Below are 15,675 nucleotides of genomic sequence, written 5' to 3'. Positions count from 1 at the left end.
ACCACACCCAGCTAATTTTTTTTTAATGTGGAGACGGAGTCTCATTATGTTGCCCAGGCTGTTCTCAAAATCCTGGACTATGCGATCCTCCCACCCAGGCCTCCCAAAGTGCTGGGATTACAGGCGTGAGCCACCATGCCTGGCTCCTTTATGATCTTCAGTGTGGGAGTGTACAATCACTTTTTCCTTCGTGAAGAATTGCCCCTGAAGGGCTAGAGATTATAAGGCACCTGGGGAGGTGACATTCTTTTTCTGGCCACTGCGAAACCACAGCAGTACTGCATAAGGTGAATCCTGACTTACTTTAAGGAAGCAATTTGGACCCCAAGAAACTATGACTTACATTCATTTTCAAAATATCCTTATAAGATAGCTTGTGAAATTCTCATTTCACAAATGAACCTATTCACCATCTGATGCACAAGCGGGTTGCTATTTTGCATTCTAAAATATCTTAACTAAGTCTGCAATAAAGTCAGTAAAAACACGCTGAGTCGAAAGGGGTGTGTATTACAAATTTACCCTCCCAGGAAATCAGAGAGCAAAGTGGGACTTGGTAATACTGCCACCAAACATATACTGTGAGCCCCCGTGGCAGCCAGGCCCTCCCCACGGAGGTCATACTCACTTGGTCTGGGCCTGACACAGAGTGTTAATGACGACGGACTTGCCCCCTCTGGTGGGCCCCACCACCATCGTTGTGTGGCGGGTTAACATGGTCTCGAACATTTGAACCACTTTATCCACCTGCGGGACAAACAATGGCAGCTGGGCTAAAACATTATCTTTTTCTGAAGCAGTTTTATTGCGATACAACACACACGCCATACAATTTACCTTTGAAAGGGTACAAGTCAATGGTTTCCAGTATATTCACAGAGTTGTGCGACCATCCCCATGAGCAATTTTAGAACATTTTTATCACCCCTCCCCACAAAAAACCCTGTACCCATCTCTCCCAAACCCCTTTCCCCCAGCCCCTGGCAACCACTCATCTACTTTCTGTCTCTACGGATTTGCGTATTCTGGGCATTTCATGGAAATGGGATCCTAGAATGTGTGATCTCTCACATCTGGCTTCTTTCGCTTAGCATGTTTTCAAAGCTCATCCATGTTGTAGCACGCGTGCTGCATTCCTTTCTATGGCCAAAATATATCCCATGGGATGGACAGACCACATTCTGTTTCAGCAGTTGATCCATCAACTGATGGATGTTGGGTTGTTCCCACTGTTTGGCTATTATGAATAATGCTGCTCCGAACATTCGTGAACAATTCTGAGCGGACGTTCGTCCTCATTCTTGGGTAGATCCCCAGCAGTGAAATTGCTGGGTCTTATGGTAACTCTCAGTTTAACCTGTTGAGGAACTGCCAGGCTGTTTTCCAAAGTGGCTGCACCATTTTATATTCCTTCCAGAAAACCCATCTTTTTCAACAACCAACTCCAGAGAAAATCAGGGTCAGGAAAGGCACAGAAAGCTCTCGTCCACGGCCATTTCCTGGTGCCCGCTGCCCAGGCCTGAGGCCTCCGGGGTAGCCTGACACCCTGAAGCTGCCCGACCCGAGGCAACCCCCCAGGCCTGGAGGCTCTGGGCATTTACACTCTCAGCAGGACTCTGCCAATCAATACGTGTTTGGCTTAATGACAACATATACAACTTACAGGCTTCAGAGGATCCAAATCCTATCCCTGCAATATCTAATTTAATTTTTTTTTAAGTGTGACTCAGGAGAAAAAAAAAGGTGAGGTGAGGAAAGAACCTCTGATGGTTGATGCCTCAAAACAAAATATTTGAGTCACCTGATCACATTGTGTGAAAAAAAACTATATATATAAAATTTAGCCTTAAAAAGGAAGAAATTCTGACACATGCCACAACATGGATAAATGTTGAAAACACTGTTAGTGAAATAAGCCAGACACAAAAGGACAAAAATTACATGATTCTACTTACAGGAGGTACCTAGAGTAGTCAAATTTGTAGAGACAGGAAGTCGAGCAGAGGTTGCCAGCGGAGGGAGGGTAAGCTGTTAACGGGTGTAGGGTTTTAGTTTCGCAATATGAAAACGTTCCAGAGATGGCTAATGCTGATGGTTGCACAGTAATGTGAATGTACTTAGCACCAACAAACTCTACATTTTTTCTTTTTTCTTTTATTTTTTGAGACGGAGTCTCGCTCTGTCACCAGGCTGGAGTGCAGTGGCACGATCTTGGCTCACTGCAACCTCCACCTCGCGTGTTCCAGCAATTCTCTTGCCTCAGCCTCCCAAGAAGCTGAGACTACAGGCGAGCGCCACCACGCCCGGCTAATTTTTGTATTTTTAGTAGAGATGGGGTTTCTCCACGTTGGCCAGGATGATCTCAATCTCTTGACCTCGTGATCCACCCGCCTCAGCCTCCCGAAGTGCTGGGATTACAGGCGTAAGCCACTGTGCCCGGCCTAACAAACTCTACATTTAAAAGTAGGTAAGATGGTAAATATTGTTATGTGTATATTTTACTGTGATTTAAAAATGGGGAAAAATGGTTAAGATGGTGAAACTTATGCGTATTTTACTGTACATATATTTTTAAAGAACTGCAAAAACAAAAAGCCAATGGGAAGGATGCACGGCCACAGTGAGGTCATTTTCCTGGCTTTACCTGGATGGGTAGGACCGCGTAGCCGCTCTCCTCCAGGACCTGCTCTACCGCATCGTTGAAGTCAGGGTAGCGGACGCGAGGGCAGTCCAGCCCAGGAAACAGATCCGAAATCAAACCAAGGAAAAGAGGAACATCTTCAAACACAAATTTGGGCAAGTTCATGTCTCGCAAGGCCCTCATCAGCACCACATCCTGCAGGAAATGAAACACATGTTTCCAAGAGATTTCCAAAGGAACCCAGTGCTTTGGACTGTGTTTCCAACCCAGTGGTAACACTCTTATGAAATATAAAATATAATTTTTATATAAACATTTTATTATTTTTAACAATTTTATACACATTTAAAATTACATAATTTTAAATTACAGAAATTAAATTAATTTAAATTTAAATTACAGAAATTAATTTAAAATTATATAATTTCTGAATATATGTATTATATATTTATATATACAGAAATTATATAATTTTATTTTTTATTTTATATTAATATGTAAATAAATATAAATTATATAAAATAGTTTATATGAGATTAAACATAAAATATAAAATATATATTTCATATATTTCATATAATATGTACTTCATATTATATAATATACACATATATGGCCGGGTGCAGTGGCTCATGCCTGTAATTCCAGCACTTTGGGAGGCTGAGGTGGGTGGATAACCTGAGGAGTTCGAGATCAGCCTGGCCGACATGGTGAAATCACATCTCTACTAAAAACACAAAAATTAGCTGGGTGTGGCGGCAGGTGCCTGTAATCCCAGCTACTCGGGAGGCTGAGGCAGGAGAATCGCTTGAACCCAGGAGGTGGAGGTTGCAGTGAACTGAGATTGCGCCATCGTACTCCTGGCGTGACAAGAGTGAAACTCTGTCTCGAAAAAAAGATAGATAGATAGATAGATATACACACACACACACATATATATACACATACATATATATTTAAATGAAATATAAAATTTAAAATGAAATATAAAATTATATATAAATTATATACATATATTACAATTTTATATAAATTTTTATAAAATTTATATATTTTATATCATTCATATAAATTAATTATATTTGTATTATTTATAAATTATATAAATTTATAAATGTATATAAAATGTTATGTATATTATATAGTATAAAATATGTATAAGATATTATGTGTAATATGAATATATGAAATTTCATATTTCATATTTAATAATGATCATATAAATAATATAAATGTAAATATGCATTTTTCAAAGTTTCATATGAAAATAAAAATGTAAAATAAAATATATAAAAGTGAAATATACAGTACAAAATTGTATATAAATGTAAAAATTAAATAAAATATAAAATAGGAGCACAGGCAGAGGAGTGAGGCCAGGGTGGGCCTGCTCCTAGGAGGCTGAGTGTCCTGGTGGGCCGTGCAAGGAGAAGAAAACAGATCTCGGCCAGAGGGAAGGAGCGGAAACTTCCTCCTCCCCACCTTACAGAGGGGTATGGCCATCTACGCTAAAGCAAAGGTTCCTTATTACAGGAAGAACATTTGCTTTGACCTTTAGGTGCGCATATATATATATATACTTTTTATTATTATTATTTTTTTTTTTGAGACAGGGTCTCGCTCTGTCACCCAGGCTGGAGTGTAATAGTGCCATCTCGGCTCATTGCAGCCTCCACCTCCCAGGTTCAAGCAATCCTCCTGCTTCAGCCTCCTAAGTAGCTGGGACTATAGAAGTGTGCCACCACAGCCAGCTAAATTTTTTAGTTTTGGGTATTTGTTTGGAAAGAAATGGGGTTTTGCCATGTTGCCTAGGCTGGTCTCAAACTTCTGGCCTCAAGCAATCCTCCCACCTCAGCCTCCCAAAGTGCTAGGATTACAGGCATGAGCCACTGCGCCCAGCCTTAGGTGCTTTTATATAAATCTCAAAAACAAAATTCTGAACTCAGGACCTGGCAAGCGTCTCTATGTTGTCTCCTAGGACAGGCAGTCCTGCTTCTCTACTCAGCGTTCACTATCTGGAAATGTGGGTATCTCTTCTCTACCCATTACCTCCAGGATGTGGAGTGGAAAAGGCCACTTTTCTTTTTGTTCTGCCTCCCAGACTCAACACGGGAGCCCCGGGGATTGCAGTTCCCCGCCTTCTCCAGAAGAAGGAAGCAACTGACGGGGGCTTCTGCTATTTGCTTAATTGTAATGACATCATGTTGCAAGCTGAAGCCTGATGTTTCCTTTGAAACAGGTGCTGAGGTGGTGGTATTTGTGAATTCTTTACCTTTTATTCCAAACAAGACTAAATAAATAGCAAGTACAGCTGACTTCATGGGCTTTTTAATGTCCTCCAGTTTCCACCACTGTCATGATAAGCGCAGCTAAGAACTGCAGCAGTAAATTCCAAATATGTGGTTCTAATTTGAAGCAAAAGATGCTAAATCCTCACTCATCCTGTGACATAGATTTACTGAATAAGAACAAAGGTCCAAGCTTGCAAACTTTTAATGTGATAAAGAAGCCCAAAGACAATACAGCAAAGTTAATTTCCTATGTGAAGAAACCATCGCAGTCTCTGTACAAACACAGTTTTACATGTGTAAGTCCACATTGCTGGATGAGAAGAGGGATTTTCCTCCTAGAAAAGGAAGCTGTTTTTTACCTCTTTCTCGGAAGTCCTTGGATATTCGGTATTTGCAATGTGTTTTCATTCTTCTAAGGAAGTACCAGATTGTGCAGCAGTTGAGCCTATGAATGCATGCTTGGGTTCAGTGTAAGGCAGTAAAAGAAAACAAGCCAGTAGTGAGTGCAGTGATGGGACCATATTCACCTCCCTAGGAGGAGAGACTGCTGCAAACGGCCTCACTCTTCTTCGTAGAGCCTTAGATAGCACTTGAGACTGTTTTCCCTGTTGCTAAGACTGAAAGTGGCATCGGTGGTTTTTCAGTTCAGAAGATATGACCCACTCAATAGCATGATCGCCCTTCAACTTTGGACATAGAGGAGCAGGGGAGAAAATGAAAGAAGTTTCCATATAACTCCTTTCTCCTAAGAAAAAAGAAGTACAAATGACGAATGCAGCTCCATCTGACTTTACAGTGTTTTACATTTTACAGCTTCCTTTTTTGTAAGAGCATAAATAACTCTTCCTTCGACCCCTCCAAAAAAAAAAAAAAAAAAAAAACCCAAATGTGTGAAAATCCCAAAAGAATGAAGCGATTTGTGGCAGCCTCTCCTCCTATGGACACGAACAGGCTTCTATCACTGCACTCACGGCTGTTTTGTTTTCTTTTACTACCCAAATGTGTGTGTGTGTGCGTGTGCGTGCGTGCGTGTGCGTATGTGTGTGTGTGCGTGCGTACGTGTGTGCGCGTGCGTGTATCCGTGTGTGTGCGCGTGCGTGTGTCCGTGCGTGTGCGTGTGTGTGCGTGCATGTGTGCGTGCAACATTGAGTACAGTCACTAGAGAAACAGGTGAGCCTGTTGCCCACAGAACATTGACTAAACCTTTTATTTAAAGTCCATGTAAAAAAAACACAATTGTTCCCCTCTTTTGTTTCAAAGAGAAAATAACAACTCACCTTCATGCTTTCATGAGAATTTTGTTAGTCCCCACCCTTCCGCCACACCCATCCTGAGACTACAGATTATTACTATGGAAGCATCATAAATGTTGCTATTGGAGCGAAGACATTGTACTTGACCTTAAGGTACTAAGTGTAATTACAAGCAAACGATACAACAGGTAAGAGGCCAAAGTAAGGCCAGACCGCGGGGTGAAGAGGCAGCTAAGACTTAAACCTTTCAGGTGATACCATACTGTGCCCATCACCTCCCCAATGGCACGTAGTAAATGCCTGAAGCAGCTGAAACCAGAGAATGTTCCAGCACGTGGCCCCTACCTCCCTAAGGTCAGAGGAGCCTCTCTTCAGCTCACCAGCCATGACCAGCACCGATTTCAGGGCTCTGAGTCCAAAATCATAGTGATACTGCTTGGACAGCTGCTCCCGGGCCAGCTTATACAGAACCGTCATCTTTTTCGCCAGAGTCTTTTTGATAGAAGATAATAATACAAAAAAAAAGAAAAAAGAAAATGATTCAAAAGCAATGGAGCATCATTCTACAAATGCAAGAAAACGGGGGCAGGTGTTCCAGTGCAGCTGCTCTACAAATAAGCAAATTCCGTCTCTAACTTCCAGAAATACCAGGGTGGGTCCTTCATTTTTAAATATGGCAAATTGGGAACTAATTTGAAGAAACATCTGTGTTACCAAAATCTTCACTATCTTAATTTAAAGAACAGAACCATCTGTAGGAATCACACTCCAGAAATACATTGCTTCTTTATTTTGACCTAAACCTATTATTAAGGCTGTAACTGGGCCAAGCATAGTTGTTCACGCCTGTAATCCCAGCACTTTGGGACGCCAAGGTGGGTGGATCACCTGAGGTCAAGAGTTCAAGACCAGCCTAGCCAACATGGTGAAACCCTGTCTCTACTAAAAATATAAAAATTAGCCAGGCGTGGTGGCGCATGCCTGTAATCCCAGCTACTTGGGAGGCTGAGGCAGGAGAATCCGCTTGAACCTGGGAGACAGAGGTTGCAGTGAGCTGAGATCGCACCACTGCACTCCAACCTGGGTGACAGAGCAAGATTCCATCTCAAAAAAAAAAAAAAGGCTGTAAATGTCTTTGAGGACAAGTCAGCCACCTCATCTATGGCAAGGGTTCAAAACCCACAGGTCTCTAAGGCAAGTGTGGCAATTTTAGTCGTGAAAACTAGGAACAAGAGATCTCATCGTGCCAACTCAAAATCCTGACACGGTAATAGGCACCAAGAGCTTTCAATAAAAGACATATTGCAGAAACGCAACGTGACAACCCTCTATGTTAAAAGTATTCTCTATTTTGTAACTTTTCCAGAGCTTCTGGAAAGATCTTACGTATGTACATTTTATAGATAGCTTAAAAGAGGATAAAAGTTATCCATAAAGTTGGTTTTGAATCTACATATTCTCAAAGGCATTGTGCTGAGTGAAAGAAGCCCATCTCAAAGGGTTCCATACTACATGTCTCCAGGTAGAGAACATTCTCAAAGTGACAAAATTACACTGACTGAAGAATAGATCAGGGGTTGCAGGAGTTAGGGTTGAGGGAAGAATGTGTCTAGTAAGCAGTAACATGAGGCTGGGTGCAGTGGCACAACCTGTAGTCCCAGCTACTCGGGAGGCTGAGGTGGGAGGATTACTGGAGCCCAGAAGTTTGAGACCAGCCTGGGCTGTAGAGACCCTGTCTCTACAAAAAATAAGCAAGATTAGCCAGGCGTGATGGCATCTGCCTGTGGTCCCAAATACTCAGGAGGCTGAGGCAGGAAGATCACTTGAGCCCAGGAGTTTGAGGCTGCAGTGAGCTGTGATCCCACCACTGCACTCCAGCCTGGGTGACAGAGTAAGACCCTGTCTCTCTTCTTTGTGGTCGTGGTGATGGAATAGTTCTGTATCCTGATGTGGTGACGGCCACTCCCATCCACATGTGATAAAACGTCATAGAACTAACTACACGCACACGCCAGAGAGAGAATGTGAAACCTGGTGAAATCCACACAACGTCTACACCTGAGTTAATGGCACTTGTGCCAACACCAACTTCCTGGTTTGGGCAATGGACTGTGGCTATGTGAGATGTTCTCATGGGGAAGGGGCACCTGGAAAGTCCGTGCTACTATTGTTGCAACCTCTTGTGCATCTTACATTATTCCAAAATTAAAAGTTATAATTTAAAAAGAGGTGGGGGAGGAAGAAGAGAGACAGAGCAGAAAAAAAAAAAACAAAAATCAAAGAGCCACACGGAGCTAACACATCCTAGGTCCCGTCTGGAAGAGCCACATGGAGCTAACACATCCTAGGTCCCCAGTCTGGAAGAGCCACGTGGAGCTAACACGTCCTAGGTCCCCAGTCTGGAAGAGCCACATGGAGCTAACACATCCTAGGCCCCGTCTGGAAGAGCCACACGGAGCTAACGCATCCTAGGTCCCCAGTCTGGAAGAGCCACATGGAGCTAACACGTCCTAGGTCCCCAGTCTGGAAGAGCCACAGGGAGCTAACGCATCCTAGGTCCCCAGTCTGGAAGAGCCACATGGAGCTAACACGTCCTAGGTCCCCAGTCTGGAAGAGCCACAGGGAGCTAACGCATCCTAGGTCCCCAGTCTGGAAGAGCCACACGGAGCTAACGCGTCCTAGATCCCCAGTCTGGAAGCAGACCCGGGTGAAGTCTGCACTGCACGACCTGGCGCTGCCAAGGCCCCCCACCTTGGCCTCCAGGAAGCCCTCAGAGAAGAGCATGATCTCACAGATCTGCTGCAGGTCGGGCACGATCACGACCACAGGCCTGAACAGCGCCTTCACCGACTCGGGCAGCTCCGTGCGGCCTGCGTAGCCGGGGTTCATGGTGATGAAGATGCCCATGCGGGAGTCCAGGGAAATCTCCTGCCCTTCAAACTGGAGGGCAAGAAGGAAGAAAGAAAGAAGCAGTTAGGTGGCCCGGCCGGCCAGCCCCTTGGAAAGGGGGCCAGCGGCGAGCTGCGTGGCGATTCATTTTCATGGTATGAGGCTGACAACACCACTTGTCTCTTTTTCCCTCCCCGGTGTTCAATGCAGGGCCCCCCTCGCTGAAGGCCTTGGGGAGGGCAGGTCTCAGTGGAACCCCAAACTCGGACCTGAACCCAGGGCACTACCTTGGAGAAGGGGCCCAGGTTGGCGAAGCACAGAGCCTGGGGCTGATACAAGAAGCTGTGTGACCCTCAGCAGGTCACTTAACCTCTCTGAGTCTCAGTTTATTTTTCTGCACAACAGAAATGCAACCCACCTCGTGGCACGGCTGTGGCGATGAAAGGAGACAGCCCAGGTTGGGAGTGCCCAGCCCACCACCTCACACAGCGCCGGCTTCCATTCCTCTCACCTGGCTTTGCACCTTCTGCGGGTGCCTGGACTTCATGCAGTCACTCCTGCCTAAAGAATCCCACCTCAAACCCCTCAAGAAACCAGTCTTCATTCCTCTGGTTGCCCTAGGTACCAACAAACCACGGAAATCCCTATATTCTTAGCCTTTTTAGCTGAAGGTTGAGTCCGGTCGTCTCTCGGTGAAGTTTTCTATTTTATTTTTTTTGATTGTCCACCAGCCAGGCAGAGGACAGAAATGTTTGTTGTTAGGAGGCACAGTCTGCATCACCAACAAGAGGGCAGCCCGGAAGACAGCCAGCCTCCCCCAAAACAAGGCCACTGCCTTGACTCACAGGTCGGCCCTGAGACCATCCCTACCCTGCCTCAGTATCCCACAAGAGGCCCAGATGGCCCAGATGGCCCAGGGGGAAGAGCAGATAGCTGCTGCCTCCTGGCTCTGAGAAACACAGCTTCTGGAAATCTATATACATTGCAGGTTAATTCCCTCTCTCGGGAGCAGTCAGCTCAGCCCCAAAAATCCCTCAAAAGACCTCATCAAAGGGAAATCTATCCAGACCCTTTACTGGAATCCTGAAAATATTGAACAGTCTCCAGCTGACACAATCTCTTAACAGTGAGCCCTGCCAAGATCTGAGGAGGACGCATGTGAGATGACAGGGCCACCAGCTCAAGCTGAATTTTCATCCTGGAATGGGGCTCTAAAGGATGTATAGGAGTTTTCCAGTGAAGGGAAGAAGGGACAATTCCACTCAGATGGGGACACATGTGGTGTCACAAGGCATGGTATGACTGTGGAGCAAGTGGCTTAGTGACAAGTGTGCAGGGCATGGAGGGGGGAGGACAGAGGCAGAAGGACAGCGAGGGACCCAGAAGGCCCCGGTGTGGGGAAATGGCCCACCCACGCCGGTCCTGTGTTTTCAGAGAATCCCCTTCTGGGCCACCTAAATTACATAATAAGATCATGTTTCTCCAAATTTGGATCCAGCTTAATCTGGTGTAATTTAATGCAGACTTCTCAAACTCAAGTCTGCAAACATATTCTCTGGCAGAGAGAAATTGGTGAATTCTCAACAATTGTTTTAAAATTCTGCCTTCTCACTTTGATAACCTTGCAAATCCTGCTTGTTATGATGCCGTAACTTCACAAGCTATGAAGGCAAAATTTCTTGTTCACTGTGATAATGTGATTGCAAGGAACATTCGCTTTCTAAGTCAGGTTTTCTCAAACTTGGGAAGTCACCAAGAATATTGTTTCCTTTCTAGGGGACCCTGCACATCACTTATTTGAGAACTCTGCTCCACCCCCATCATAACTATTGGTTCTGTGTCTGGAGTCAGTGTGAAGTCCTTGGACTATTACAAACCTTATCATCAATGATGATAATTTTGGAAACCCAATCATCTCAATTGGAAAAACCAACAGATCTTCTACAGGAAGCCTGGTCTGGAGTGTCAACGGCCCAGCAACTGACGCTTCAGAGGAAGCTTACCATACTTGGCAAGCTTCCATCCTAGGGACATGGTCCCGGGGGCTTCATGTGTCTCACCTGGAACGTGGTTAACTGATGGATCAGAGCATTTCGGATCGTCTGGATCTGGGAGGAGATCACGGAGAGCACAGAAGCATCGATTCGATTAAACTCATCAAAGCAGCCCCAAGCCCCGCACTGTGCCAGGCCAGAGAAAATCTTCCCCACGGCCTAGGAAGAAAGACATGTCAGGACAAGGGCAATTTTCATCTTTAAAACTGCAAGCAACACATTTATGGATATATTTTCTAAATTAAAGCAAACAATGAGATCACTGATTGGCAGAGAAGCAGGTGACCAGCCACTTGACTAGTGGATTTTTCTGGCAGGACTTCCAAGGCCCCTCATGGGCTGGCTCCTACTTGGGATTTTACAAATCCAGATTTTTGTGTAAAACTCCATTTCTCTTCTCTTCTCTTGAAATGTGGGAAAATCTAGCAATGCTGGGTCCACTTTCCCAAATGGTGATTATGAACCAAAGCTGGACGGAGCGCCCTCTTTACATGGAGTTTTGCTCTCCGGTTAGCCACAGATCCCACCACTCTCTTGTCTGCTGGCTGCTTTACTCACGTACATTATCTACCTGACCCTACTAGGGTAGTAAATCCGGGACTCTTGCTCTACATCCTGCTAACAAAGCAGGATCTTTAAGGAGACACACTTAGGTTCTGGGGCTGTGGTGGTGGAAGGTTTTCTACTAGCTTCTTCCCACTGTCGTCATGTCAAAGACTAGGAGGTGAAATGCCATGTCCTGCTTTAAGCTCTCTGCCTAATGAGCCAGTACCAAAGGTGACAGCCAGGCCTTACCTTGTAATCCATGCCTTCGCCACAGTTGGTGACAACACAGAGCAAGCCCAAGGCTTTCGCCAGGTCCTTGGTGGTCTCGGTTTTGCCGGTTCCTGCTGGGCCGGCGGGGGCCCCACCCAGATACATGGACAGCGCCTGTTATAAGCCAAATGCAAAACATATGTTTTCTGGTGCACAGAAGGAAATGGGTGTCATTTCCAAATTCATCACTGTGACTATAGGTGCAGAATAGAGAAAGAATGTGGTGTTTGCTTTCATGTGTCAACTTGACTGGGCCACAGGATGCCCAGGTAGCTGGCTAAACATTATTTCTGGGAGTGTCCATGAGTGTGTTTCAGGAAGAGATTAGCATTTGAGAAAAGCAGATGACCCTCCCCAAAGTGGGTGGGCCTCATCTAATCCATTAAAGACTGAACAGAACAGAAGGATGGAGGGAGGTTACACTGGTGTTGCCTGACTGACTGAGCCAGGGCACTGGGCTTCTACCCTTGGCACTTCGGGTTCTCAGGCCCTCAGACCCAGACACGAGTCTACACTATTGGCTCTCTCACTGTCAGAACTTCAAATGCTACTGGCCCTCCTGGTCCTCCAGCTTGCAGATGGCAGATTGTGAGAGTAATCAGACCCTATCATCACATGAGTCAATACCTCATAATAAATCTCCTCCTAAATATCCAGATAGATAGATAGATAGATAGATAGATAAAATAGATGATCGAGATGATAAATAGACAGGATGGATGGACAGATAGATAGATAGACAGATAGATAGATAGATAGATTAGATAGATAGATAGATAGATAGATAGATAATAGGATGGATGGATGCATAGACACATGGATGGATGGATGGATGGATGGATGGATGGATGGATGGATGGATATGTAGATGGATGGATGCATGGACGGATGGATGGATGGATGGATAAGATAGATAGATTAGATAGATAGATAGATAGATAGATACACAGACAGACAGACAGCCATCCAGCTAGCTAGCTATGTCCTATTGGTTCTATTTCTCTGTGGAACCCTAACCAATACAGATAAGATGACACTCTTTTTCTCAAAAACAAAGGACTTTATCACTCACAGCACAGGAGGCAGCAGGGGCTTCCTGTTCTCACTCATTCCCTTTATCCTTGTCCCCGCAAATCCCATACTGTGATGTGGAGACGGGCCCAGGTGCATGCCACATCCACAGTGGGTATGAGTCACAGCTGAGAAACTGTGAGCCTAAGAGACCACCAATGTAGCCAGGTGCAGCAGTGCATGCTATAGTCCTAGCTACTCGGGAGGCCAAGGTGGGAGGATCACTTGAGGCCAGGAGTTCAAGGCAAGCCTGGGCAACATATCAAGACCTCATCTCTAATTTAAAAAAAGAAAACTAGCAAGCATCTGACAAACAGTCTTGGGGGTTGCTTGCAAACCTTCCCAAGCTCTGCCTGGATGGAAGTGTTATCTTCATTTCCTGTACAGCAAACAAGTTTACCCTCTGTCCTGGAGGGAGACGCTATCTCTATCATCCAAGGCCGTTCACTTGAACAGATATATTCTGGAATAAAAGCTGTCACAAGATGTGCAAAACCACATCACACTTGCCCTAACAGTCACCACCTTTGACATTCCTGCATTTTCCCATTGGCCTCTACCAATACCCCCCGACACACCATTACCTAGGGACCAGTGTACCAGTGGCTAAGCACGGCCACACTTACATGCCAATCCCAAATGGTGACAATCGGGTCACATCCCAAATGGAAAAGCTTTTCGAGATTTCAAAGCAATGATCTCCCCTGCTATTTCAATCACTGCAGTCATCACACCTGAAGCTTAGAGAAAATGCCCTGCCCCAAGGTAAGTGGTAAGCACAAGTGCCAGGCTGGCAGTCACCTGGGTGAGCGTCAGGTAAATCCGGTCGGTGAGGGGCGTGATGACCAGCCTGCCGTTCAGGCCCATGTACTCGTAGCCGTAGCCAAAGGTTCCCGTGCACTGGCGGATGTTCAGCTCATCCGGCTCCCGGTCCCAATAAAACCGCAACTGACTTTCCCATTCAAACTCTCGGGCCTCCAGGATGCTGGACGGCAAGAAAGGTGGAGGAAGTGGAAACCGTTGAGACAGACCAGCGGACCACAAAGGGTCCCTTTTGAAATGCCAGTGACCCCGGAAAATGCTCACCTGCCTCTTATGAAAGAATCAACTATGTCTCTGGCGTGCACATCAATGATGAGAACAGTGTTGTATTTTTTCCTGTCGTTTTTGCTTAGCGGCATGGTGATGCGCGTTACCAACTCATCGATCTGCCGGTGCATTTTCCTGCCGTAGCTCTTCATGGCCTGCTTCTCCCCTTTCTGCGCTTTGTGGAAGATGTCTTCCACCTCCCAGGTCCACCACACCTGGCTGGCGGCCAGCACCACCATGCCCTGGTACAGGAGCATCCAGTCGACTCTGCAGAAAACGCACACCTGTAAGAGGCTCTGATCAATCTGGGGACTGGTACCCAAAACAGTCCCTTCAGGAATTTATTTCTTTGATCTGGAATAGGGAGGGCAAAGTCAAGGTTTTAGGTAAGCAAGTGCCTATATTTGTTTACCTAAGTAAGTCAGGGGAGTAAGACTTAGGTGAGAGTAAGATGTTACCTATCTCCGACTAGGTAGTAAAATTCCAGGCCGAGGGTGCCTCTCTCCACAAAAAATGTTGCAGGTACCTGACTGCACAGAAAGATGCCAGATCACTTTTTAAATGTTTGGGGCCAGTCGTGGTAGCTCACGCCTGTAATCCCAACACTTTGGGAGGCCAAGGAAGAGGATCACTTGAAGCCAGGAGTTCAAGACCAGCCTGGGCAACATAGCAAAACCCTATCTCTACAAAAAATAAATTAAAAACTAGCCAGGTATAATGATGCGTGCCTGTAGTCCCAGCTACTCCAGGGGCGCTGGAGCCCAGGAGTTGGAGGCCGCAGCCAACTACGATTGTGCACTGTACTCCAACCTGAGTGACAGAGCAAGGCCCTGTCTCTAAAAAATAAAATAAAATAAAATATTTGATTATAGGTTTTCAAACTTACTTAGTATTTGAGGTTTATTGTAAGAAGTAAAACAATATTCCAGGCTGGGCACGGTGGCTCACACCTGTAATCCCAGCATTATGGGAGGCCAAGCTGGGGCAGATTGCTTGAGCTCAGGAGTTTGAGACCAGCCTGGGCAACACAGCGAAACCTTGTCTCTACCAAAAATACAAAAATTAGCCAGATGTGGTGGTACATGCCTGTAGTCCCAGCTATTCAGGAGGCTGAGGTGGGAGGATTGCTTGAACCTAGGAACTCAAGGCTTCAGTGAGCCAAGCTGGCATCACTGTACTCCGGCCAGGGCAACAGAGCAAGACCCTGTCTCAAGAAAGAAAATTAAAATTCCAACAAAGAATTTCATAATCTCTGACCACACTGCCCAGGTTTGCAGGCCAGGTTGTAACACGCTTTTGAATTTTTGCCAGTCTGAAAAGTGAAACGAAACATCTCATCCTCCCTTAATGTACAGATCCTGCTGAGTCGGGGGGTTTCTCCTCTTTTCATGTTTATTGGCCACTTGGATGTCCTCTCCAGAGGCACTAACTTACAAAGCTTGTGATTGCCTTGAGACACATTTAGACAAAGCTTTTTTTCTAAACTGCACTTAAAAAATAATGGACTCAGAGCTGTAAATGCCTGATATGGTTTGGCTCTGTGTCCCCACCCACGTCTCGTCTCAAATTGT

General features: G+C 45.4%; 1 protein-coding gene across 1 annotated transcript in view; it reads right to left on the bottom strand.

The window, feature by feature from the left end:
- The window catches only part of DNAH10 (dynein axonemal heavy chain 10), a 174,117-nt gene that overhangs the window by 75,189 nt on the left and 83,253 nt on the right, over positions 1 to 15,675 (bottom strand). Inside the window, exons 31-38 of the mRNA XM_054663807.2 lie at positions 14,102 to 14,371; positions 13,817 to 14,000; positions 11,924 to 12,058; positions 11,135 to 11,287; positions 8,937 to 9,125; positions 6,531 to 6,677; positions 2,645 to 2,836; positions 629 to 747 (exon numbers count right to left, since the gene is read on the bottom strand). Coding sequence (XP_054519782.2) covers positions 629 to 747; positions 2,645 to 2,836; positions 6,531 to 6,677; positions 8,937 to 9,125; positions 11,135 to 11,287; positions 11,924 to 12,058; positions 13,817 to 14,000; positions 14,102 to 14,371 — 1,389 coding nt within the window. The remainder of the gene's footprint in view (positions 1 to 628; positions 748 to 2,644; positions 2,837 to 6,530; positions 6,678 to 8,936; positions 9,126 to 11,134; positions 11,288 to 11,923; positions 12,059 to 13,816; positions 14,001 to 14,101; positions 14,372 to 15,675) is intronic.

The sequence above is a fragment of the Pan troglodytes genome, chromosome 10, assembly GCF_028858775.2.
Source record: "Pan troglodytes isolate AG18354 chromosome 10, NHGRI_mPanTro3-v2.0_pri, whole genome shotgun sequence".
Lineage (NCBI taxonomy): Eukaryota > Metazoa > Chordata > Mammalia > Primates > Hominidae > Pan > Pan troglodytes.
Note: the sequence above shows the minus strand (reverse complement) of the source record. Positions and strands in the feature narration are given on the sequence as shown.